The sequence below is a fragment of the Schistocerca nitens genome, chromosome 8 (genome assembly GCF_023898315.1).
Source record: "Schistocerca nitens isolate TAMUIC-IGC-003100 chromosome 8, iqSchNite1.1, whole genome shotgun sequence".
In the NCBI taxonomy this organism is placed as follows: Eukaryota; Metazoa; Arthropoda; class Insecta; order Orthoptera; family Acrididae; genus Schistocerca; species Schistocerca nitens.
The window spans coordinates 331,025,649-331,049,911 of record NC_064621.1 but is presented as its reverse complement, the minus strand read 5'-3'; the positions used below and the strand labels follow the sequence as shown (position 1 = coordinate 331,049,911).

Genomic DNA, 24,263 nt, shown 5'->3' with positions numbered 1-24,263 from the left:
CCATCGCAGGCGCTCCTGTCTGTGATGCAGCGTCAAGGGTAACCGCAGCCATGGTCTCCGAGCTGATAGTCCACGCTGCTGCAAACGTCGTCGAACTGTTCGTGCAGATGGGTGTTGTCTTGCAAACGTCCCCATCTGTTGACTCAGGGATCGAAACGTGGCTGTACGATCCGTTACTGCGATGCGGATAAGATGCCTGTCATCTCGACTGCTAGTGATACGAGGCCGTTGGGATCCAGCACGGCGTTCCGTATTACCCTCCTGAACCCACCGATGCCATATTCTGCTAACAGTCATTGGATCTCGACCAACGCGAGCAGCAATGTCGCGATACGATAAACCGCAATCGCGATAGGCTACAATCCAACCTTTATCAAAGTCGGAAACGTGATGGTACGCATTTCTCCCCCTTACACGAGGCATCACAACAACGTTTCACCAGGCAACAGCGGTCAACTGTTAGAAACTTTCCTCATGTCAGTACGTTGCAGGTGTCGCCACGCCCCAACCTTGTGTGAATGCTCTGAAAAGCTAATCATTTACACATCACAGCATCCTCTTCCTGTCAGTTAAATTTCGCGTCTGTAGCAAGTTATCTTATTAGCCAGTAGTGTATGTAACATGTATCTGAGCGTAGGGGCTGGACGTTAGATTTCATGCTGGTGAAGCGGTTAGCATTCGAGCTTTGTAAGATAAACGTCTTCCCCCATGAACCATGGACCTTGCCGTTGGTGGGGAGGCTTGCGTGCCTTAGCGATACAGATGGCCGCACCGTAGGTGCAACCACAACGGAGGGGTATCTGTTGAGAGGCCAGACAAACATGTGGTTCCTGAAGAGGGGCAGCAGCCTTTTCAGTAGTTGCAGGGGCAACAGTCTCGATGATTGACTGATCTGGCCTTGTAACATCAACCAAAACGGCCTTGCTGTGCTGGTACTGCGAACGGCTGAAAGCAAGGGGAAACTACAGCCGTAATTTTTCCCGAGAACATGCAGCTTTACTGTATGATTAAATGATGATAGCGTCCTCTTGGGTAAAATATTCCGGAGGTAAAATAGTCCCCCATTCGGATCTCCGGGCGGGGACTACTCAAGAGGACGTCGTTATCAGGAGAAAGAAAACTGGCATTCTACGGATCGGAGCGTGGAATGTCAGATCCCTTAATCGGGCTGGTAGGTTAGAAAATTTAAAAAGGGAAATGGATAGGTTAAAGTTAGATATAGTGGGAATTAGTGAAGTTCGGTGGCAGGAGGAACAAGACTTTTGGTCAGGTGATTACAGGGTTATAAATACAAAATCAAATAGGGGTAATGCAGGAGTAGGTTTAATAATGAATAAAAAATTAGGAGTGCGGGTTAGCTACTACAAACAGCATAGTGAACGCATTATTGTGGCCAAGATAGACACAAAGCCCATGCCTACTACAGTAGTACAAGTTTATATGCCAACTAGCTCTGCAGGTGATGAAGAAATTGATGAAATGTATGACGAGATAAAAGAAATTATTCAGGTAGTGAAGGGAGACAAAAATTTAATAGTCATGGGTGACTGGAATTCGTCAGTAGGAAAAGGGAGAGAAGGAAACATAGTAGGTGAAAATGGATTGGGGGGAAGAAATGAAAGAGGAAGCCGCCTGGTAGAATTTTGCACAGAGCATAACTTAATCATAGCTAACACTTGGTTCAAGAATCATAAAAGAAGGTTGTATACCTGGAAGAATACTGGAGATACTAATAGGTATCAGATAGATTATATAATGGTAAGACAGAGATTTAGGAACCAGGTTTTAAATTGTAAGACATTTCAAGGGGCAGATGTGGATTCTGCCCACAATCTATTGGTTATGAACTGCAGATTGAAACTGAAGAAACTGCAAAAAGGTGGGAATTTAAGGAGATGGGACCTGGATAAACTGAAAGAACCAGAGGTTGTAGAGAGTTTCAGGGAGAGCATAAGGGAACAATTGACAGGAATGGGGGAAATAAATACAGTAGAAGAAGAATGGGTAGCTCTGAGGGATGAAGTAGTGAAGGCAGCAGAGGATCAAGTAGGTAAAAAGACGAGGGCTAATAGAAATCCTTGGGTAACAGAAGAAATATTGAATTTAATTGATGAAAGGAGAAAATATAAAAATGCAGTAAATGAAGCAGGCAAAAGGGAATACAAACGTCTCAAAAATGAGATCGACAGAAAGTGCAAAATGGATAAGCAGGGATGGCTAGAGGACAAATGTAAGGATGTAGAGGCTTCTCTCACTAGGGGTAAGATAGATACTGCCTACAGGAAAATTAAAGAGACCTTTGGAGAGAAGAGAACCACTTGTATGAATATCAAGAGCTCAGATGGCAACCCAGTTCTAAGCAAAGAAGGGAAGGCAGAAAGGTGGAAGGAGTATATAGAGGGTTTATACAAGGGCGATGTACTTGAGGGCCATATTATGGAAATGGAAGAGGATGTAGATGAAGATGAAATGGGAGATAAGATACTGCGTGAAGTGTTTGACAGAGCACTGAAAGACCTGAGTCGAAACAAGGCCCCGGGAGTAGACAACATTCCATTAGAACTACTGATGGCCTTGGGAGAGCCAGTCATGACAAAACTCTACCATCTGGTGAGCAAGATGTATGAGACAGGAGAAATACCCACAGACTTCAAGAAGAATATAATAATTCCAATACCAAAGAAAGCAGGTGTTGACAGATGTGAAAATTACCGAATTATCATTTTAATAAATTACAGCTGCAAAATACTAACGCGAATTCTTTACAGACGAATGGAAAAACTGGTAGAAGCGGACCTCGGGGAAGATCAGTTTGGATTCCGTAGAAATGTTGGAACACGTGAGGCAATACTAACCTTACGACTTATCTTAGAAGAAAGATTAAGAAAAGGCAAACCTACGTTTCTAGCATTTGTAGACTTAGAGAAAGCTTTTACAACGTTAACTGGAATACTCTCAAATTCTGAAGGTGGCAGGGGTAAAATACAGGGAGCGAAAGGCTATTTACAATTTGTACAGAAACCAGATGGCAGTTATAAGAGTCGAGGGCCATCAAAGGGAAGCAGTGGTTGTGAAAGGAGTGAGACAGGGTTGCAGCCTCTCCCCGATGTTATTCAATCTGTATATTGAGCAAGCAGTAAAGGAAACAAAAGAAAAATTCGCACTAGGTATTAAAATTCATGGAGAAGAAATAAAAACTTTGAGGTTCGCCGATGACATTGTAATTCTGTCAGAGACAGCAAAGGACTTGGAAGAGCAGTTGAACGGAATGGACAGTGTCTTGAAAGGAGGATATAAGATGAACATCAAGAAAAGCAAAACGAGGATAATGGAATGTAGTCAAATTATATCGGGTGATGCTGAGGGGATTAGATTAGGAAATGAGACACTTAAAGTAGTAAAGGAGTTTTGCTATTTAGGGAGTAAAATAACTGATGATGGTCGAAGTAGAGAGGATATAAAATGTAGACTGGCAATGGCAAGGAAATCGTTTCTGAAGAAGAGAAATTTGTTAACATCGAGTATAGATTTAAGTGTCAGGAAGTCGTTTCTGAAAGTATTTGTATGGAGTGTAGCCATGTATGGAAGTGAAACATGGACGATAACCAGTTTGGACAAGAAGATAATAGAAGCTTTCGAAATGTGGTGCTACAGAAGAATGCTGAAGATTAGATGGGTAGATCACATAACTAATGAGGAAGTATTGAATAGGATTGGGGAGAAGAGAAGTTTGTGGCACAACTTGACCAGAAGAAGGGATCGGTTGGTAGGACATGTTCTGAGGCATCAAGGGATCACCAATGTAGTATTGGAGAGCATCTTGGAGGGTAAAAATCGTAGGGGGAGACCAAGAGATGAATACACTAAGCAGATTCAGAAGGATGTAGGTTGCAGTAGGTACTAGGAGATGAAGAAGCTTGCACAGGATAGAGTAGCATGGAGAGCTGCATCAAACCAGTCTCAGGACTGAAGACCACAACAACAACAACAAGATGAACGTGTATGAAGCGACGGTTTGCCTCTGCTCAAACTTAATTTTTAATCTATATTTCTTTATCACTTCTCATATTATTTAATTTATATGAAGGTAATGTAATTTAAAAAACGATGTGCACTTGCAAGAAGTATTAGTGAATTTCATGTTATTTGACGGCTTAGTATTTAAAATGGTTCAAATGTTTCTGAGCACTATGGGACTTAACATCTGAGGTCATCAGTCCCCTAAGGACATCCCACATATCCATGCCCGAGGCAGGATTCGAACCTGCGACCGTCGCGTTCGCGCGGTTCCAGACTGAAGCGCCTAGAACCTCTCGGACACACCGGCCGGCTTAGTATTTATAATTAAATTTGATTATTAGACCAGACATATTTATAAGTATCGACAAGTAAATGAAGGAACGCATAGAGTTTTCCTGAAAATGTATGCCTGTCGTGATTTGCTAAATCCCTTATATATGTAGTCTGGTAAGGTACTCGGTACTACTTTGTAACTCGAAACTTTGAGCTGCAGACATAGAGGCAGGCCCCATTTGGCAGTTAATCTGCGTAGCGGTGAGATGTTGCTAATGTAGCGATTACGAATAGTGTAGGTGCAAGGTTTTTGAATATGACAAAATTTACAGTTTGAGCAGTAGTCGAACCGTTGCCTCATACACGTTCGTCTTTCGGGGCGGACGTCCCATGACACCCGTTCAAGTTCATAGTTGATCCATTCACTCAGTTTTCTTTATTACAGAGGGCACCTAACCCTCTAACTGCGCATGCTGAGCTACCGTGCGGCATCACTTGACCACCAAGATCTCTAATATGTGGCCCCTACGCCCAGTTACATAATATAAGTGTAAAACTTCTTTTGCGATTTTCTCGGAATTGCCAGAGTAGTGCACCTTACTATTCATACACTATATTGTTTTAATGGCCTACTAAATGTGTACAAAGTTTGAAGAAAATTCGTGATACCATTGTTGTGGCCTCCCATAGTAAGACAACCAGGTTTATCATTCAGACGACAGATACTTGTACTTTATTATATCTTTATTAAATTTGTAATTTGAAGTTTCTGTCGCACGTGTCACGGCAAAATAAAAATTTCCAAACGTGTGGCACTGACCCACTTTGAGATGCTTTACTCCGGGCCCCACTTTGGCGACGACCCCTGAAGCTTCGTGGCCGATGGTCATGGGCACCTCGACCGCGTTGTCGCCGATCTTGCCGTGTGTCAGGTAGTGGACGTCGGAGCCGCAGATGCCGACGCAGGCCATACGCAGCAGCACCTCTGCAAGCAGAAAAAGACGTCCGTGCAAGACATGCCAACTTTGGCTACCGGAGCAGCGTGCGAATGTTGCAAGCAGGTGTCGATCACTGGACACGTGCTACGAAGGAAAAGAAGAAGATGAACTTGTCTCATGCAGGATCGGTGAACGTAAGAAATACAGGTATCCCAGACAGCCCAAAATGAATGAGACCCAAGATTCTGAACGTGGCTGCGTTTCAGCAACTATGCGTGCAAGAGCTTCAGTGCTTTGGCAATAACAGCCAACCAGTTGCAAAATACAGGTTTCTTAAACCTTTACTATGGTTTCAACAGCTTCAGAACTGTCTTTTGCAGAACGTATTACACTATGAACAAATATTACGACATTTTATGTAGAAGAGATATGGTATCGTTACAATAAGCAGAATTACAGGAAACGTTTACTAAAAATTTTAGTGAAACATGCTCACGTAGAATCACATTATCTATATCCAACATGGGAGTCGTTGACTCTGTCTGGTACATGTGTGTCGCCTCCACTTAATCACCATTTAAAATATATGATTCAAAAGTAGCAGCTCTCTACTGTGGAGCTTTGTATTAAATCTTTTTAAAATATCACATTTGACACTGGATCCAACAACATGTAGTGTGCCACTTGACAGATCTGTGTACATATGACGTTAAATATAAAACGTGGCATCGGATCCTAAGGAGCGTAAGTATGCCACATACCGAACAAGTGACATGCACCGACTAGCTGAAGAGTAGAGGCACTAGTTTCACGTCGCTTCTGGTAGGTGACGCTCATGAGCGTCCGACATGCGTGTAGCTGCAACGATCAGCGTATTCTGTATCACAAGTACATATTTAACATTGGAATAAACATATCAATTAAAAAATTTAAAAGGGGGGGGGGCGTTACAAGGCATGCCACTGAAGTCTTATGGCAAATAAAGAGCCTACAGTCTCAGGTAAACATAGCAAACTATTTACACTATCTGTTCTACATACAATGTCGTAATATTTGTTAATAGGTACAATTTCATCTGAAGAAAACAGTTTTAAAACTTCCGAAACCATGGCCAAAGTTTAATAAACCTTTATTTTGCAACTGGTTGGCTATTATTCCTAATCCAATTAGTGTTATTTGGTTTTCTTTTTGGATAAATACCCTTTCCGTGTGTATGTTGAAATGTCTTGCTTTTGCGTCGAAGTTAATGACTTTCTGCAACTACATCTATATCTACATCTAAATTTATATTCTGTAAACTACTGTGAAGTGCATGGCAGAGGGTACTTCCTGTTGTGCTAGAAATTAGGGCGCTTTCCTGTACGGAGCGCGGAAAGAATGACTGTGTAAACGCCTTTGTGCGCTGTTAATCAGTCCGGATTGGCCAGGAGGGGAAAGCAGTAGGCACCCGTTGAGGTGCAAAATCAAACATAGTTTTGACGGTATGAAGTTTTAGTGCCGTAAAAAGGAAAGGCAGGCCTGGAGAAGCCGCTGAGACTGAATGGGCAGCCGCCCAAGAGAACAGGTGAGGAGGGCGTCTGGTCAGTTTGGAAGCTGCCAGATGAAGAGAACAAACGGAGTGTCCGCTTCCGGCAGCCGGCCGCGGTTCCACCCCCACTTGACCACCTCCAAGCCTCCGTATTGGTCGGTCAGGTCGTAAGACGCACCGTTCGGTAGCGTTACTTCGTCAGCAACACGTGAGTTCAGCTGCTGATGGATCAACACGTGAGTTTCAGGGTGGTTCCTTCCGGTTTTGGGTAACGTGACTGAGACACTGCAACACACCGCCAGGCAGAAGGCACTGACGAACATCAAGTTAAGAAATAAAAATCTAACTTTATACTAACAAAGCCATTCAGTATCGGCCCCTTATGTACAGCGCACTGTAATTAATCTTGTTTATGTGATTCCTATGGGAAAGATGTGAGCTGTAGTATATCCCTACATTCCCCACCTAAAACTCGTAATCGAAAGGCTTTCTCTGGATAATTTACGTCTGTTTTCAACTGTCTGCCAGTTCAGTTTCTTCAACATCTCTGTAACACTCTCCCATGGGTCAAACATACTTGTGATCATTCGTGCTTCCATTCTTTGTATCCGTTCAACATCCGTTTTCAGTCATATCTGATAAGGAACCGACTCAATTGAGCAATATTCTAAGACGAGCGTTTTATAAGCAGTCTGCAGCGTAGACTGATTGCATTTTCCTATTATTCTACCAATGAACCGAAGTCGTCCACCTGCTTCATCTACAGTTGAGCATATGTGATGGTTCCATTTCATGTCCCCGAAAATTGTTACACCCTGATATTTAAATGAATTGACTGATTAAAGTTCTGTCCCACTGATGTCGTAGTCCCCTCGGCACCAATCGATCGCCGCTTCATCCTCAGTCTATAGGCTTCACTGGATGCGGATATGATGGGGCATGTCAGAACGCCGCTCTCACTTCCGTTGTCAGTTTTCGTGACCGGAGCTACAACTTCTCAGTCGAGAAGCTTCTCAATTGGCCTTACAAGGGCTGAGGGCACCCCGCTTGCCAATAGCGTATGGCAGACCAATCCAAGTGCTAGTCAAGCCTTACAGCTCCAAACTTCGGTGATATGACACGAACCGGTGGTACCACTGCTGCAGAGCCATTGGGCATTAATATGCAATTTGGCCCCAAAATACTTCCCTGGAGCACACCCGAAGTTACCTCTACATCTGGCGAACACTCTCCATGTAAGATAATGTGATGCGTCCTTTCTACCAAGAAATCCTCAATCAAATCACAATCTTCGCTTGATCTTCCATTCAACCAAATTTTTGATAATAATCAATCAAGAAGCACTGCGTTTATCTGACTGAGTTGGTCCATAGGTTTGATATTGCCATGCGAGAGTTTTCGGAATTCATGCTGTGTGGCATGGAGGAGGTCGTTCTGAACACACTTCATTACATTTCAGCTCAAAATATGTTGTAAGATTGTACAACGAAGCTGGCTGTAGTGGCCGAGCGGTTCTAGTCGCTTTAGTCCGGAACCGCGCGACCGCTACGGTCGCAGGTTCGAATACTGCCTCGGGCATGGATGTGTGTGATGTCCTTAGGTTAGTTAGGTTTAAGTAGTTCTAAGTTCTAGGGGACTGACGACCTCAGATGTTAAGTCCCATAGTGCTCAGAGCCATTAGAACCATTTTTTGTACAACGAATAGATGTCAAGCATATTGGACAGTAATTCAGTGGATCACTTCAACTGCCGTTCTTGTGGACGACTGTGATCTGTGCGTCCTTCTGATCTTCGGACATATGTATTATGTCAGGATGGATAAAATGGAAGAAAACATGGGACAGGAAAAAACGAGCGCAGGTACCGCTATAAACAAATGCCTTTGGTTAGAGGACTTTGGACGAGTTATCCACTTTTATTTCCCATATCCACAGTTCGTGATCTAGCGGTTATTGTCGCTGCCTGTAGATCCCGGGGTCCTGGATTCGATTTTCGGCTGTGTCGAAGATTTTCTACTCTCGGTCTCTAGGTTTTTATGTTTTCCTAACAAATTCATCTCATCTTCATCGGTTAAGTCGCTGAAGTCAAGTCAAATAAAAAGACTTGAACCAGGTGGCCGAAGAACCCCAAATGCGGTCTCTCGGCCAATAATGCCTCATGTTGTTGCTGTTGTGGTATTCAGTCCTCAGACTGGTTTGATGCAGCTTTCCATGCTACTCTATCCTGTGCAAGCTTCTTATCTCCCAGTACCTACTGCAACCTACATCCTTCTGAATCTGCTTAGTGTATTCATCTCTTGGTCTCCCCCTACGATTTTTACCCTCCAAGATGCCCTCCAATACTACATTGGTGATCCCTTGATGCCTCAGAACATGTCCTACCAACCGATCCCTTCTTCTGGTCAAGTTGTGCCACAAACTTCTCTTCTCCCCTATCCTATTCAATACTTCCTCATTAGTTATGTGATCTACCCATCTAATCTTCAGCATTCTTCTGTAGCACCACATTTCGAAAGCTTCTATTCTCTTCTTGTCCAAACTATTTACCGTCCATGTTTCACTTCCATACATGGCTACACTCCATACAAATACTTTCAGAAATGACTTCCTGACACTTAAATCTATACTCGATGTTAACAAATTTCTCTTCTTCAGAAACGATTTCCTTGCCATTGCCAGTCTATATTTTATATCCTCTCTACTTCGACCATCATCAGTTATTTTGCTCCCCAAATAGCAAAACTCCTTTACTACTTTAAGTGTCTCATTTCCTAATCTAATCCCCTCAGCATCACCCGACTTAATTCGACTACATTCCATTATCCTCGTTTTGCTTTTGTTGATGCTCATCTTATATCCTCCCTTCAAGACACCATCCATTCCGTTCAACTGCTCTTCCAAGTCCTTTGCTGTCTCTGACAGAATTACAATGTCATCGGCGAACCTCAAAGTTTTTATTTCTTCTCCATGGATTTTAATACCTACTCCGAATTTTTCTTTTGTTTCCTTTACTGCTTGCTCAATATACAGATTGAATAACATCGGGGAGAGGCTACAACCCTATCTTACTCCCTTCCCAACCGCTGCTTCCCTTTCATGTCCCTCGACTCTTATAACTGCCATCTGGTTTCTGTTCAAATTGTAGATAGCCTTTCGCTCCCTGTATTTTACCCCTGCCACCTTTAGAATTTGAAAGAGAGTATTCCAGTCAGCATTGTCAAAAGCTTTCTCTAAGTCTACAAATGCTAGAAACGTAGGTTTGCCTTTCCTTAATCTTTCTTCTAAGATAAGTCGTAAGGTCAGTATTGCCTCACGTGTTCCAGTATTTCTACGGAATCCAAACTGATCTTCCCCGAGGCCGGCTTCTACTAGTTTTTCCATTCGTCTGTAAAGAATTCGTGTTAGTATTTTGCAGCTGTGGCTTATTAAACTGATTGTCCGGTAATTTTCACATCTGTCAACACCTGCTTTCTTTGGGATTGGAATTATTATATTCTTCTTGAAGTCTGAGGGCATTTCACCTGTTTTATACATCTTGCTCACCAGATGGTAGAGTTTTGTCAGGACTGGCTCTCCCAAGGCCGTCAGTAGTTCCAATGGAATGTTGTCTACTCCGGGGGCCTTGTTTCGACTCAGGTCTTTCAGTGCTCTGTCAAACTCTTCACGCTGTATCGTATCTCCCATTTCATCTTCATCTACATCCTCTTCCATTTCCATAATATTGCGCTCAAGTACATCGGCCTTGTATAGACCCTCTATATACTCCTTCCACCATTCTGCTTTCCCTTCTTTGCTTAGAACTGGGTTTCCATCTGAGCTCTTGATGTTCATACAAGTGGTTCTCTTATCTCCAAAGGTCTCTTTAATTTTCCTGTAGGCAGTATCTATCTTACCCCTAGTGAGAAAAGCCTCTACATCCTTACATTTGTCCTCTAACCATCCCTGCTTAGCCATTTTGCACTTTCTGTCGATATCATTTTTGAGACGTTTGTATTCCTTTTTGCCTGCTTCATTTACTGCAGTTTTATATTTTCTCCTTTCATCAATTAAATTCAATATTTCTTCTGTTACCCAAGGATTTCTACTAGCCCTCGTCTTTTTACCTATTTGATCCTCTGCTGCCTTCACTACTCCATCCCTCAAAGCTACCCATTCCTCTTCTACTGTATTTCTTTCCCCCATTCCTGTCAATTTTTCCCTTATGCTCTCCCTGAAACTCTGTACAACCTCTGGTTCTTTCAGTTTATCCAGGTCCCATCTCCTTAAATTCCCACCTTTTTGCAGTCTCTTCAGTTTTAATCTACAGGTCATAACCAATAGATTGTGGTCAGAGTCCACATCTGCCCCTGGAAATGTCTTACAATTTAAAACCTGGTTCCTAAATCTCTGTCTTACCATTATATAATCTATCTGATACCTTTTAGTATCTCCAGGGTTCTTCCATGTATACAACCTTCTATCATGATTCTTAAACCAAGTGTTAGCTATGATTAAGTTGTGCTCTGTGCAAAATACTACCAGGCGGCTTCCTCTTTCATTTCTTAGCCCCAATGCCTCATAATCATTTCATTTTAATTTATCATCACATATACTGCGTGGTGAGAAACATTCTGAGAAGCTTGTACGGCAGTTGCAGGATAGGCTATGCTCAATGGGTAATAGTTAAGAGAAAAATCCGATAAACTGCGCCGTTCTCGATTTAATTAACATTGAAGTTAGCCAATAAGGCCGTTGTGCACTCAAATTCAAGTGGCCCGCCAGAGACGATATCGACAAACAGGACAAGAGCGCGATACAAAAATTTGGCACGGGACAATAGCAAGACTCGAATCCTAGCCAAAGGCTAAGCAGTCTCGTGTGCTATCGTGTATGCTACCAGAACAATTGACACTAATTGTATCCGGTGGGCCGCTTGAATTTGCACGTGCAGGGGCATGATTGGTTAACGTCTATGCTAATTAACTCATAAAAGGCGCAACGTATCGAAGTTTTTTGTTAACAGTTACTTTTCAGCACAACCTACCCGGTAACACTCTCACAAGTTTTCAGACTGTTCCTGACAACTCTGTATAGTGAGAAACGAATACGTTCATCGATCTGTTGACCGTGGAAATATTTATCGAAGAATGTAGTCATAAAAACTATATAGAGTGTCCTACATCGTGCCATTTTGGCATTAGTTCAAGTTATAGTGTACGGTTAATGCTTTATTGCAGCTTGGGATATCTTTACCTGATGCATAGAAGTTAATAGCTCTGGATATAAAGTTCAATAGACCTATCACACGGACGTCAATATGCAGTTGATTTATTGAACATAACTGTACCGACGACTAACAAAACGCTTACTTGCGTAACGTCGGAGCAGGTATGTGATTCGATTTAATACTTTCTAGCTGACAAGGAAAAGCCCCCCTTCACACATCCATAAGATTTAGTGGCAAGAGGGCCGAGTGGACAGCCTGTAAAAAACTGAACACAGATCAAGCAAGAAAATAGGAAGAAGGTGTACTGGACTGTGAAACAAAAAGAAATTAGAAACAGTGAACGGTCCAAGACCAGGAAGTGCAGTATAGAGGAGAAGCGAATAGACACGACGTCCTGGTTCAGTGGTTACGGTGACGCGGTCGGACTGTGTTCAACCTTCACTCGTGCCAATTTTTTTCCCCACTTTTCGCTTAGCTGATTCTGCACAACTACTCTATTAGCAGCCGAAATGGAGCGGCTTTCGAATGGGATCCGCAAACATTTGATGACAAGGCGACAAGTCAACCGAATCCTCCACCGAAAAACACGTCTGGTGTGTCATACAAGGCATTAGTGACAGTACGTGTGTTATGTGACAGGAATCTCTTATCGACGCACCTAATTTGTACGACAGGAAAGTGAGTGAGAGATGCCTCCTTGCCCAGTATAGGGGTTCGTATTAAAGTGAAAGTGATCACTCCCAAGAAAATGATGAACACACAATATTTTGTCACATAAGCTGCAACAAACAAACCCAACAGTTTCACGTTCACACAGTTTCTCTATGCTCTGTCAAAACATGTTTCTCATTGTGCTTCTTCCTTTTGGACCGTTCGCTGTTTCGCTTTTCTTTTTCACACCTCAGTACACATTCTTCCTGTTTTCATGGTTGTTTTCACGTTCAGTTTTTGACGAAGTATCCACTGCGCCATCTTACCACGTAATCTGAGAGGGGTGCGACGGGGAGTTTTGTCTGTGAGATTTTCTACGACGTCCTTCTTAATGAGAAGACATTATGAGAAATGATAGCTCCTTCAGGCGGAATCACGGAAGAGGATAAAGCCGTTATTTGTTCGCGGTATACAGGGTGCTTATAAGTAACCTTTCGGTACTTCAGCCAGTGTACGCGGAAAACTATTTACCGTATGGGTACCAAACTTTATGGGAATGACGCTCAGACTGTGTGCTGCAGGATTTACGATGTTCGTAATGTTAGTGTCATGACTTGTCTTTAGCCGCCGGTACTGGTACAGCAACGGTGAACTGAAACACAAGCATTAGTGTGCATTACAGTTTCAGGCAGCCAATATAGAACTGCACGAGGTGAACATAACGTTACTCGTAAAGCGGTTTTATCAAAATAACAGCAATAGTGCTGCTGTTCTCCGCGAGTATCGATGCAGTAAAGAAATTCGGAGAGATCCTGTTTCGGCACGATTCCGAAGTTCGAATTAAATGGCGATTTTGGAATTGCGTCACAAATTGCTGATAATTTACTCTTTCCATGGCTGAGAATGCTGGACGCAGTGTGCGATCTTCAAACAGTGCGCGAGCTGTGTTACGACAGCTTATTATTCCATGGTCCACCGTTCGATGTGTGCTGCTAACAATCACGAAATGCTATCCCTAGTGCTGTTCCAGGCCGTTGTGGATGTTGACGGCGGTCACATTGAGCAACGTTTGTAACCTGTGTGTGAACATGGCACGCAGTTAACAAATGTTTCTCTCTAAGGTGGAAATTAAAATGTGTTTCTTTCAATGATTTATTTGTCACTTTTACAGGTGTTCACACAAAGTTTCTTTGTTCTACAATGACTAGGTTTTCACGGGGACCCTCTCAAGTAGCGAAAGTTTAATTATAACCAACCTGTACGTAAACGACCAGGCAGACAAAGTGTTTAGGTCCCAAAGACTGTGCGATGACGTGTAGATTGAAGACAGGAAGCTAAAACGTATTGCCAAATGTGGGAAGGCTCGCAGTTCATTAGCGTCTGATGCAAAGCTGTCCCCTAATATGCTTAAATAAAACATGAAACGCGCAACTAGATGAAAAGATACACTCAAAATTAGCCGTGGGAAAGCAGACGCCAGATAGATTTGTTGGACTAATCCCAAAGTAGGATAATTCACCGATGAAGGTTGGACCAAATCTTTGCCGTTGGTCTCGGATCTAGAAGCCTTACGGAGTTACCAGGAGGAATAGAGATAATTAGAAGAATAAATAATATTAGGGCGAGAGGTTTACAAAAATGGGCAACAAACTACAAAACTGCACTTTAATCACATACAGCCTTACTACCGTAATTCTTGGTGTTCTTGTTCCAGAAAGAGAGAAGAGACATATTACTTCCTCCAACTCATATCACGCATAACGATCAACACTATATAGAATAACGGAAAAGAAAATTAGAGAAATGTTTTGTAAGGTGTCAGGCAAATCCAACACCTTCCATGAAAACCCTGACATGATAAGCAAATCCAGCAGTATGTCACATAGCTCCGATTAAGTCGTGGCATTAAATTAACCAAAGTAATACGAGTAACGAGTGAGCAAATGGAATACCACAGACTAACACAAGAATGCCTAAATGCATGTCATACCTTCCCACCGTGAGACAGACGCAGTTCCGAGGGGAGAAACGAGAACAGAAGCTGAAAGCAGGACATTGTTAAGCTGGAAGGCCCTACGATAAGGGACGGACGGACACCCACGTCGCCAGCTAACCGCTAGGACGACACCACCCGCAAGTTTTTAGCTGAGACTTTTTCGCGTCTTGTTATGTTAGGACCACCCCCCAGCCCATGTTAAAAGCTAGAGCCCTCCAGAAGAACAGTATAGATCTTACGATAACGCTAAAAGGACCACACCAGCTGCAAGTTTTAGCGTGAGATTTTTTCGCATCTCTGTTACGTTGCAAACTTTAAAAACATTGCCCCACCACGAAAAGTATAACGTTTCTCATTGGATAGACAGAATTTTTGTAGGCGGAGCTTAAGGTTAACATTCAGACCCTGATTGGTCAGATGAAAACACAGCCAGATAGTTTTTTTTTTTAAACCAGCTTCGGGAAACTGAAGTAAGGAGAAGTTAGGACAGAGTTGCTTCCGAGACGGAGAGGTGAGTGGAGCTGTGCTGCTCGCCGCCCCCTGACGAACACCGACAAGGTAATGAACGCACTCAGAACTACAGAAGTCTCATCTGTTACACCTCCTTTTTGCGTAATACTAGTGTCGATCGTCAATTAAAGCTCATGGTGTTCACATTTGCCACTTGAAGTAAAAATCTGATGATTTTTCTGTTATATAGTTATTGAGAAGCCACATCAGCCACTGTAATTTACGACAAGTTAGATAAGTAATTAAAGATAATTGAGGGTCACTGTAGACCATGTTGATAGTTTTCTCTTTTGTGAAACTTAATTTAAACCTAGATTATACATGTGATACGGCATAGGTCATCCTTCGATCCATTGTAGAACTTGGAAACCCATTCAGGGAATATTCGTTCACATTTTTGTTGAACGCAGTTGGTTTTTACCATCCTGTATTAAAACATTTCCTTTTATCAATAGTGCAATTTAGAAACAATGTTTTGTGAGTAGAATAAAATTTCCAATGGTAAACTTAACTGCTTTTTCGACGTTATTTTACCAGCTAACTAAAAATAGGAAACCCTTGAACCCCTTCCAGTAAATTTAGTTAGTATTAAGATTCTTTTACAGGGAGTGCAGTGGATCTGACGCTGAAATCATTAAGTATTTGGTTATATCATCGCTAGTCTCACTGAACTCTTCTGAATTCTACATGTCATGTGTGGTCTGGCGTCTCCTTACCAGCAACAGATCCCAGGTTCAAACTAGCCAATTCCCTAAAAAACACGCTCATAGCGTCGTTGCGCGAAAGTGGTAGGGAGACACGATATAGAACAGACACCACGCAGAATGTTTAGAGTTTGATGAAAATTGGTTTGAATTTAGGAAAGGCATCCCGACGTTGCCCTCAACAATGGAAGCAAGACTTAAGAAAAATTAGGGTACGTTCATAGTGTTTGTTGACCCTGGCAATGCAATGCAATTGCTCGGATGAGAAATAGGTGAGATCTTTCGCCGCTGCTGTTCAGTCCACACAAGTACTTCGAAATAACAATTGCCGCAATAAAAGAAAGGTTCAGGAGTGGGAAATTAAATTCAGGGTGAAACCATATGAATGATAATATTCACCGAAGAAAAACGAAGGAAATGAGGCGTAGCCGAAATGAGCTGAACGAATAACTTAACATCAGAATTTGGGACCTCGAAGAAGACGAAGTGAAGGAATTTTGCTACTTTGGAAGCAAAATAGAATATGGGGAATGACGCAAGGAAGACATAAAAAGCAGAGTAGCACAGCCAAACATCACATTCCTGGCGAAAGTAGGAGTACAAAATAAAAAAATAAAAAAACAAAAAGAAAAAAAAATGGTTCAAATGGCTCTGAGCACTATGGGACTTAACAGCTATGGTCATCAGTCCCCTAGAACTTAGAACAACTTAAACCGAACTAAGCTAAGGACATCACACAACACCCAGCCATCACGAGGCAGAGAAAATCCCTGACCCCGCCGGGAATCGAACCCGGGAACCCGGGCGTGGGAAGCGAGAACGCTACCGCACGACCACGAGATGCGGGCAAAACAAAAAGAAAAATTGGCCTCAATTTGGCGAAGACATTTCTGAGAATACATGTTTGGAGCACAACATTGAATAAAAATGAATCTTAGACTGTGGGAAAACGGTAACAGAAGAGAATCGAAACGTTTGAGCTCTGGTGCTACAGAAGTATGTTATAAATTACGTGGACTTACAAGATAGTGAATAAGGAATCGGAGAGGAAAGTAAGATAAGGAAAACACTTGTAAAACGGGACAGAATGATAGGACATGCGTTACGACATCAGGGAACAATTTCCATGGGACTTGAGGAAGCTGAAGAGGGTAAAAACTCTAAGGAAAGGCAGAGATCGTGGTGTCAAAAGTCATGGGATACTCCTGATATCGTGTCGGACCTCCTTTTGCCCGGCTTAGTGAAGCATCTCGATATGGCGTGGACTTAGCAAGAGTTAGCCTGCCCAGTTAGCCGTGCGAGCTAACGCACTGCTTTCCGGGCGGGAAGGCGTGCCGGTCCCCAGCACGAATCCTCCCGACTGATAGTGTCGAGGTCCGGTATGTCGATCGGTCAGTGGATGGTTTTTAAGGCGGTTTTCCATCTGCTTCGGCGAATGCGGGCTGGTTCCCCTTATTCTGCCTCAGTTACACTATGCCGACGATTGCTGCGCACACTTTCTACACGTACGCGTACACCATAACTACTCTACCACGCAAACATTGGGGTTACACTCGTCTGGTGTGAGACGTTCCCGGGGGGGGGGGGGGGGGGGCGAAACGCACAATAGCCCTGAGGGCTAGGGCGGGGACGAAGCCTCTCCTTCGTTTCTAGGTCCCCAGTTCCATAAATACAATACATTAACAAGTATAAGACCCCTGCTGCCTCTACGGCCATCCATTATTTCGAAAAAGCTGCTGATTCAGGATTTTGTGCAAGAACTGACCTCTCTATTATCTCCCATAAATATGCGATGGGATTCATATCGGGCGATCTGGGTGACCAAATCGTCCCCTCGAGTTGTCCAGAATGTTCTTCGAACCAGTTCGATCAATTGTGGCCTGACGACATGCCGCATCATTGCTTGGGAACATAAAGTCCATGAATGGTTTCATATGGTCTCCAACAGCCGAAAATAACCATTTACAGTCAATGATCGGTTGAGTTGTGCCAGAGGATCCAGTCCATTCCATGTAAACGCGTCCCACGCCATTGTGGAGTCATCACCAGCTTGCACAGTGCCTTGTTGACAGCCTGGGTCCATGGCTTCGTGGGGTCTGTGCTACAATCGAACCCTACCATTAGCTCTTGCCAGCTAAAATCGGGACTCATCTCACCAGGACACAGTTTTCCAGTAGTCTAGGGTCCAACTGATATGGTCATGAGCCCAGGAGAATGGCGGCAGGCGATGTAGTGCTGTTATGAACAGCACTCGTGTCGATCGTCTGCTGCCACAGCCTATTAACGCTAAATTTCACAGCACTGCCTAAAGGATGCGTTCGTCGCGCGTCCCACATTAATTTCTGTGGTTATTTCACGAAGTGTTGCTTCTCTGTCAGCACTGACAACCCTACGCTGCCGCTCAGGGTGGTTAAGTGAAGCCCGTCGGCCACTGGATTCTTCGTGGTGAGAAGTAATGCCTGCAATTTGGCATTCTCGGCAGACTCTTGACACTGTGGATCTCAGAATACTGAATTCCTTAACGATTTCCAAAATTGAAAGTCCCATGCATCTGGTTCCAACTATTATTCCGCGTTCGAAGGCTGTGAGTCCTTAATGAGGTCGCTCCGCCAACCCACTGCCCTTTCTTATCTTGTGTACGCTATAATAACCGCCATCTGTATAGGTGCGTATTGCTATCCCATGACTTCTGTCACCTCAGCGTTATATCATGAGGTTGAATCTCTCTTGCCGTGCATCATCCGCGAATGGAAAATGAAGAGGAGAAATGAACCTGGTACAGTCCAGTGATGACGCATAAAGCATGTATGCAAAAGTAATTCAGGTAGCGCGCAGCAGTCTTGATCGCCAAACAGGGACGTATCCTGGCTTGAACGGCTAAACCTAAAAGGAAGTGATTTTAAAATCCGAGAATGTGTATGTTGTATCACCAAGCAAGATCATTTATATGTAGAAGTCTGTAATTATGTATATTTGATGTTTGGAGGTTAACATATGTAAAAGTTGCTCAAGCTGGAATGAAGTGCTGAAGACATAGTGGAATGGAACAGTATACACGGTCGACCAGGGCAATATGTGGACATCATTTTCAGTGAAGACGCATTGCAGTACTCCAGTGCCAAACGCCACACTTATTATCCAGATCTTTGCGAAGAGGTTGTAGGAATGATAGCACCCATTCTTTAGTGTAGCGTCAGCACTATTTTTCGGTGCCTACGGAGTAAAACAGCAGCGCTGTCAATGCTGTTGCAAAAGGGCCATGGAAGCAAGAGAGCACAGAGCTGACCCAAACACTATTACGACAGATGCAGCAGTACCACCACCATGTTTCCACATTCGGGTTCTATGGACCAGGGACCAGCGTCGGCAATACCAACTACGCAGCAGAAAGGCAGGGTAACCACAGCAATGGCTGGCCAGTTGCTACAACTTCTGGCCGCCGCCTTGATTCGGCGTGCGTGGTTGGAAGAGATACAGCGGCATACCAAGTTGGCATTGAACCTGTATAATCATTTTTAGCATCTGTCATCTGCCTGGAAGCACATCTACAGTGGGACGAACATGCAAGCTAAGAAGCGATTGGCTCCACTACCGAAGAGTCCACTGCTGGGCCGCCCGGGGTAGCCGTGCGGTCTAGGACGTCTTGTCACGGTTCGCGCAGCTCTCCCCGTCGGAGGTTCGGGTCCTCCCTCAGGCATGGGTGTGTGTGTGTTGTCCTTACCGTAAGTTAGTTAGATTAGACCCTGAGTAGTGTGTAAGCTTAGGGACCGATGGCCTCAGCAGTTTGGTCCCATAGAACTTACCACAAATTTCCAAAAAAGTTTTCCACTGCTGGTTGTAAAATGGCTCTGAGCACTATGGGACTTAACATCTATGGTCATCAGTCCCCTAGAACTTAGAACTACTTAAACCTAACTAACCTAAGGGCATCAAACAACACCCAGTCTTCACGAGGCAGAGAAAATCCCTGACCCGGCCGGGAATCGAACCCGGGAACCCGGGCGTGGGAAGCGAGAACGCTACCGCACGACCACGAGCTGCGGACGCTGGTTGTAAGTCCACTTTCATGGCCTTAGCGCCTTCCAGAAGGTGGGACACCTTGGTGCTCACTTCAGCCTCAGCCAGGCTTTCGCCAGCCTTCTGCCCTGCAGGCGAGTCGTTCGTGATCGGAACGGTGCAGTCATTCCACCTCCCGCACTTATGCAGGCAAACTGATGCTGTATGTCTCTGCTCGCAATGGCGGACGCCACTCCTGGGGACTGTTTTCCGCTACAAGAATCGCCGGGGATGTCCGCATCTGCTGGCGCGCCCTGCGCTGACGAGGAGAACACGGCAAGGGCCATCACTCAATTTGCCAGAAACTTCGTTCCCCGGCAGAGGGTTCAAAATAATCGAATACTTGTCTCGGTTTATCAGTAGACACTCGACCGTTTCTGAAGGAGCGTCGCTCAAAGTTTTTGATGTGTTTTCCAGGTACTTTATGTACCTTTTATCGTGCCACATCCTCAGGCGAAATGGTAGCACACTGGTTAGCCCCACAGCCTCTTCATTTTGTGCCCCATCTTCTAAACCTGATTATTACTTTTATTTGTGTTTGTCAGTTATATACCCACGTCTATAAAAGATTAGCACAGAAACGTTTTCCATTGAATATTGATATAACATTGTGCTTATTTGTCTGCTAATTGTATGTCAGGTGAAAGATCTTTAAAAAAATGTAAAATTATTTTAAATTGTTTTCGGTGAAATTCCTGTAGTGTACCTTGATTCATAATCAATTGCAAGCGCGAGTTTTCGGAAAAGTGTTTCGTTATGCATGATTCGTCACGAAATTATTTGTGAACATGTGAAAGCTTCACCATTTTTAACGACGTTTCTTTTCCGAGTGAGATTCACACGAAGAAACGCCGCTGTGGCAAATCTGGCTTTGTGCAATGCTCGTGGTGTTCGGAATATCTGTGTTTCGAATGTTTCTACGATCGGTATCATCCAAGAAAAAGCACCAAATCTTCCTAAAGAATAAACACATGAATAAAATATAAGAATTAATGTAAGAATTGATATGAGAATGAAATATTAGAATACGAGAATTTAAAAAGATTGTAATCCCTCAACATACCATATAGTCATATGTTATATTATAAATGTGTGACACTTATAGTGCCGGCCGGTGTGGCCGTGCGGTTAAAGGCGCTTCAGTCTGGAACCGCGTGACCGCTACGGTCGCAGGTTCGAATCCTGCCTCGGGCATGGATGTGTGTGATGTCCTTAGGTTAGTTAGGTTTAATTAGTTCTAAGTTCTAGGCGACTGATGACCTCAGAAGTTGAGTCGCATAGTGCTCAGAGCCATTTTTGACACTTATAGTGAAATCGAGCTGTAATTTTATAGTTAATATAACGCTCTTGTTTTCCCTAATATGATAAGAAGCACCTGTGTAGTAACCTTGTATGAACATGGGTAGTTAAATGAAAAAATAAGAATAAAATAAGTAAAAAAGAGTAATCGGATTTCGAACATTTGGCACAGAATTAAGAAGTTGCGACGCTAACCACAGACCGACCATTTCGTCTGAGTCTATTCCGCGGTAAAAGGAACTGAACCAACAATTCCCAACTCGATGGAAAGGACGGGGCAGTCCTGTTAAAAGAATTCAGTATATTCCAACAATGGACAACATGAAAGCCATATTACAGCTGCATGTGCGTTAGTAACACCAGAAACACTGACAGCAGTGAGTCGATCGGTGTTGGAGCGTTCCCCGCGTGTTGCCTTTTAACGGCGATCTATTCGAACACACATTGTAGCGTTTCTGCCGTGAGAAATGTGACTGCGTACCAGCGTACATTTTGTGTGATTCTGAGAAGACTTGTTTTGTTTTCGAGGTATTACTGTACTTTTATGTAATCGCGTCACCATGAACAAATCGTTTCCTTATTTTTCATTGTGTGTCACTGGACATCTGTATTGTTTCCAGTCCTCTTAATAGCAGTGTAAATAGCAGTAAGTACAGCGTTTGTCACATCGTAGTATGTAAATCACATTGCGATTACGAGCAACGTGAGGTTCACTCTAGCATCTCGGGAAGTACAATAGCGACACGTTTCGTTTATTTCAAGTGTCAACTTCGCCTTGCAATGTTTCGGGATGTAATTAATGTACTGCGATGCAACCAACACTATTCTTTTTGTTATTTTTCATGTTACTGATTACTTAAGAAATACACTCAAACGCCAAAGAAACTAGTATAGACATGCGTATTAAAATACAGAGATATGTAAACGGGGAGAACACGGCGCTGCGGTCGGACAATAAGTATCTTGCACAGTTGTTAGATCTGTTACCGGCGCTACAATGGCAGGTTATCAAGATTTAAGTGAGTTAGAACATGGTGTTATAGTCGGCGCAGGAGCGTTGGGACAAAGCATCTCGAAGGTAGCGATGAAGTGGGGATTTTCCCGTATGATCACTTCACGAGTGTACCCTAAACATCAGGAATCACAGTCATCAGGAAAAATCGAATTTCCGACATCGCTGCGACCGGGAAAAGATCCTGCAAGAACGAGACCGACGACGACTGAAGAGAATTGTTCAACATGAGAGAAGAGCAATCCTTCCGCAAATTGCAGCAGATTTCAAGGCTGGACTATCAAGAAGTGTCAGCCTGCGAACTATTCAACAAAACATCATTGACATGGGCTTTCGAAGCCGAAGGCCCACTCCTGTACCCTTGATGACTGCACGACACAAAGCTTTACGCCTCGTTTGGGCCTGTCAACACAGACATTGGACTGTTGATGACTTGAAACAGGTAATCTGGCCGGACGAATTTCGTTTCAAAGTGAGTCGAGCGGATGGACATGTCCGGATATGGAGATAACCTCATGAATCCATGGACCCTGCAAGTCAGCAGGGGACTGTTCAAGCTGTTGGAGGCTCTGTAATGGTGTGGGGCGTGTGCAGTTGGAGTGATATGGAACCCCTGATACGTCTAGATACGACTCTGACAGGTGACATATACGTGAGCATCCTGTCTGAGACCTGCATCCAATAAATTCGTAATGCATTCCGACGGACTTAGGCAATCCCAGAAGGATAATGTGACACTCCACACGTCCAGAATTGCTACAGAGTCTCTCCATGAACACTCTTCTGAGTTTATACACTTCCGCTGGCCACCAAACTACCCAGACAGGAACATTATTGAGCATATCTGGGATGCCTTGCAACGTGGTGTTCGGAAGAGATCTCCTCCCTTTCATATTATTACGGATTTATGGGCAGTCCTGCAGGATTCATGGTGTCAGTTCCCTCCAGCACTACTTCATACATTAGTCGAGTCCATGCCACGTCGTGTTGCGGCACTTCTTTGTGCTCGCGGAGGCCCTACACGATATTAGGTAGGGGTACCAGTTTCTTTGGCCCTTCAGTGTAATCTGGGGTGCCCATTTAAACAAAACATAAATGTGTGTAGAAACTAAGATTAGATTAAGTTTTAGAGTGGCTCATAGTATTTACTTTCATGAGCCGCTCCCTTCATTCATACCTCTGAAAGTCGTTTTTCAATATCTATTGTTGACCCAGAGATATTTGCGCTGAAACGTTTAAGTGGGAACTATGTATAGTACAACTAGTTGCACCATATAAGGCGTAGAAGGTGGATCATTGGTGAAAGGAACGGGTAAAGCTAACGTAAATAGATGTGTTAATGTGCATTTTATTGTGTATTGTTATGTTCATGGCGTAAGAATTGTCTGTGAGCACTATATATAGCCGCGTGGGATTAGCCGAGCGGTCTTAGCCGCTGCAGTCACGGACTGTGCGGCTGGTCCAGGCGGAGGTTCGAGTCCTCCCTCGGGCATGGGTGTGTGAGTTTGTCCTTAGGATGATTTAGGTTAAGTAGTGTGTAAGCATAGGGACTGATGACCTTAGCAGTTAAGTCCCATAAGATTTCACACACACACACACACACACTATATATACAAACATGACCATTTGCACAAGGTGCTTTCTAATTGTAAATGTTTTATTTCTGAGTAACCTTTCTATAATGTGCTACATTTTATCCACTAACATGACTACTTGGTATGAGGTTCCAACTCACAATGAACATGTTTTGTACAAAAAATTTCTAAGACCTAAAGATGACAGCAAAGTCTGTCGAAACTGGTTGTAGGAAATAAAGAAATATTTATGCGATCTTGGCTTTAGAAATTTTTTCTCTTTCCGTTTCGTAAGCAGTGACATCACGCTTATTGAACACTTTGTTTTATGATAACTAACAGAACAGAGAGTGCCTCTTCTGTGATTTTCCACACCAAACTATCGAGATTCCAAATTGTACACTTAAAATGACAAGCAAGCAGATAAAACTGAACAACGGACAAAAATTGCTTACAAATGTGGTACATATAGCCCTTTTCTCTACTCGAGAAAAGAG

At 43.4% G+C, this 24,263-nt stretch overlaps 1 protein-coding gene across 1 annotated transcript in view; it reads right to left on the bottom strand.

Annotated features, from left to right (window-relative positions):
- The window catches only part of LOC126198679 (sorbitol dehydrogenase-like), a 99,541-nt gene that overhangs the window by 57,488 nt on the left and 17,790 nt on the right, over positions 1-24,263 (bottom strand). The window contains exon 3 of the mRNA XM_049935175.1: positions 5,114-5,278. Coding sequence (XP_049791132.1) covers positions 5,114-5,278 — 165 coding nt within the window. The remainder of the gene's footprint in view (positions 1-5,113; positions 5,279-24,263) is intronic.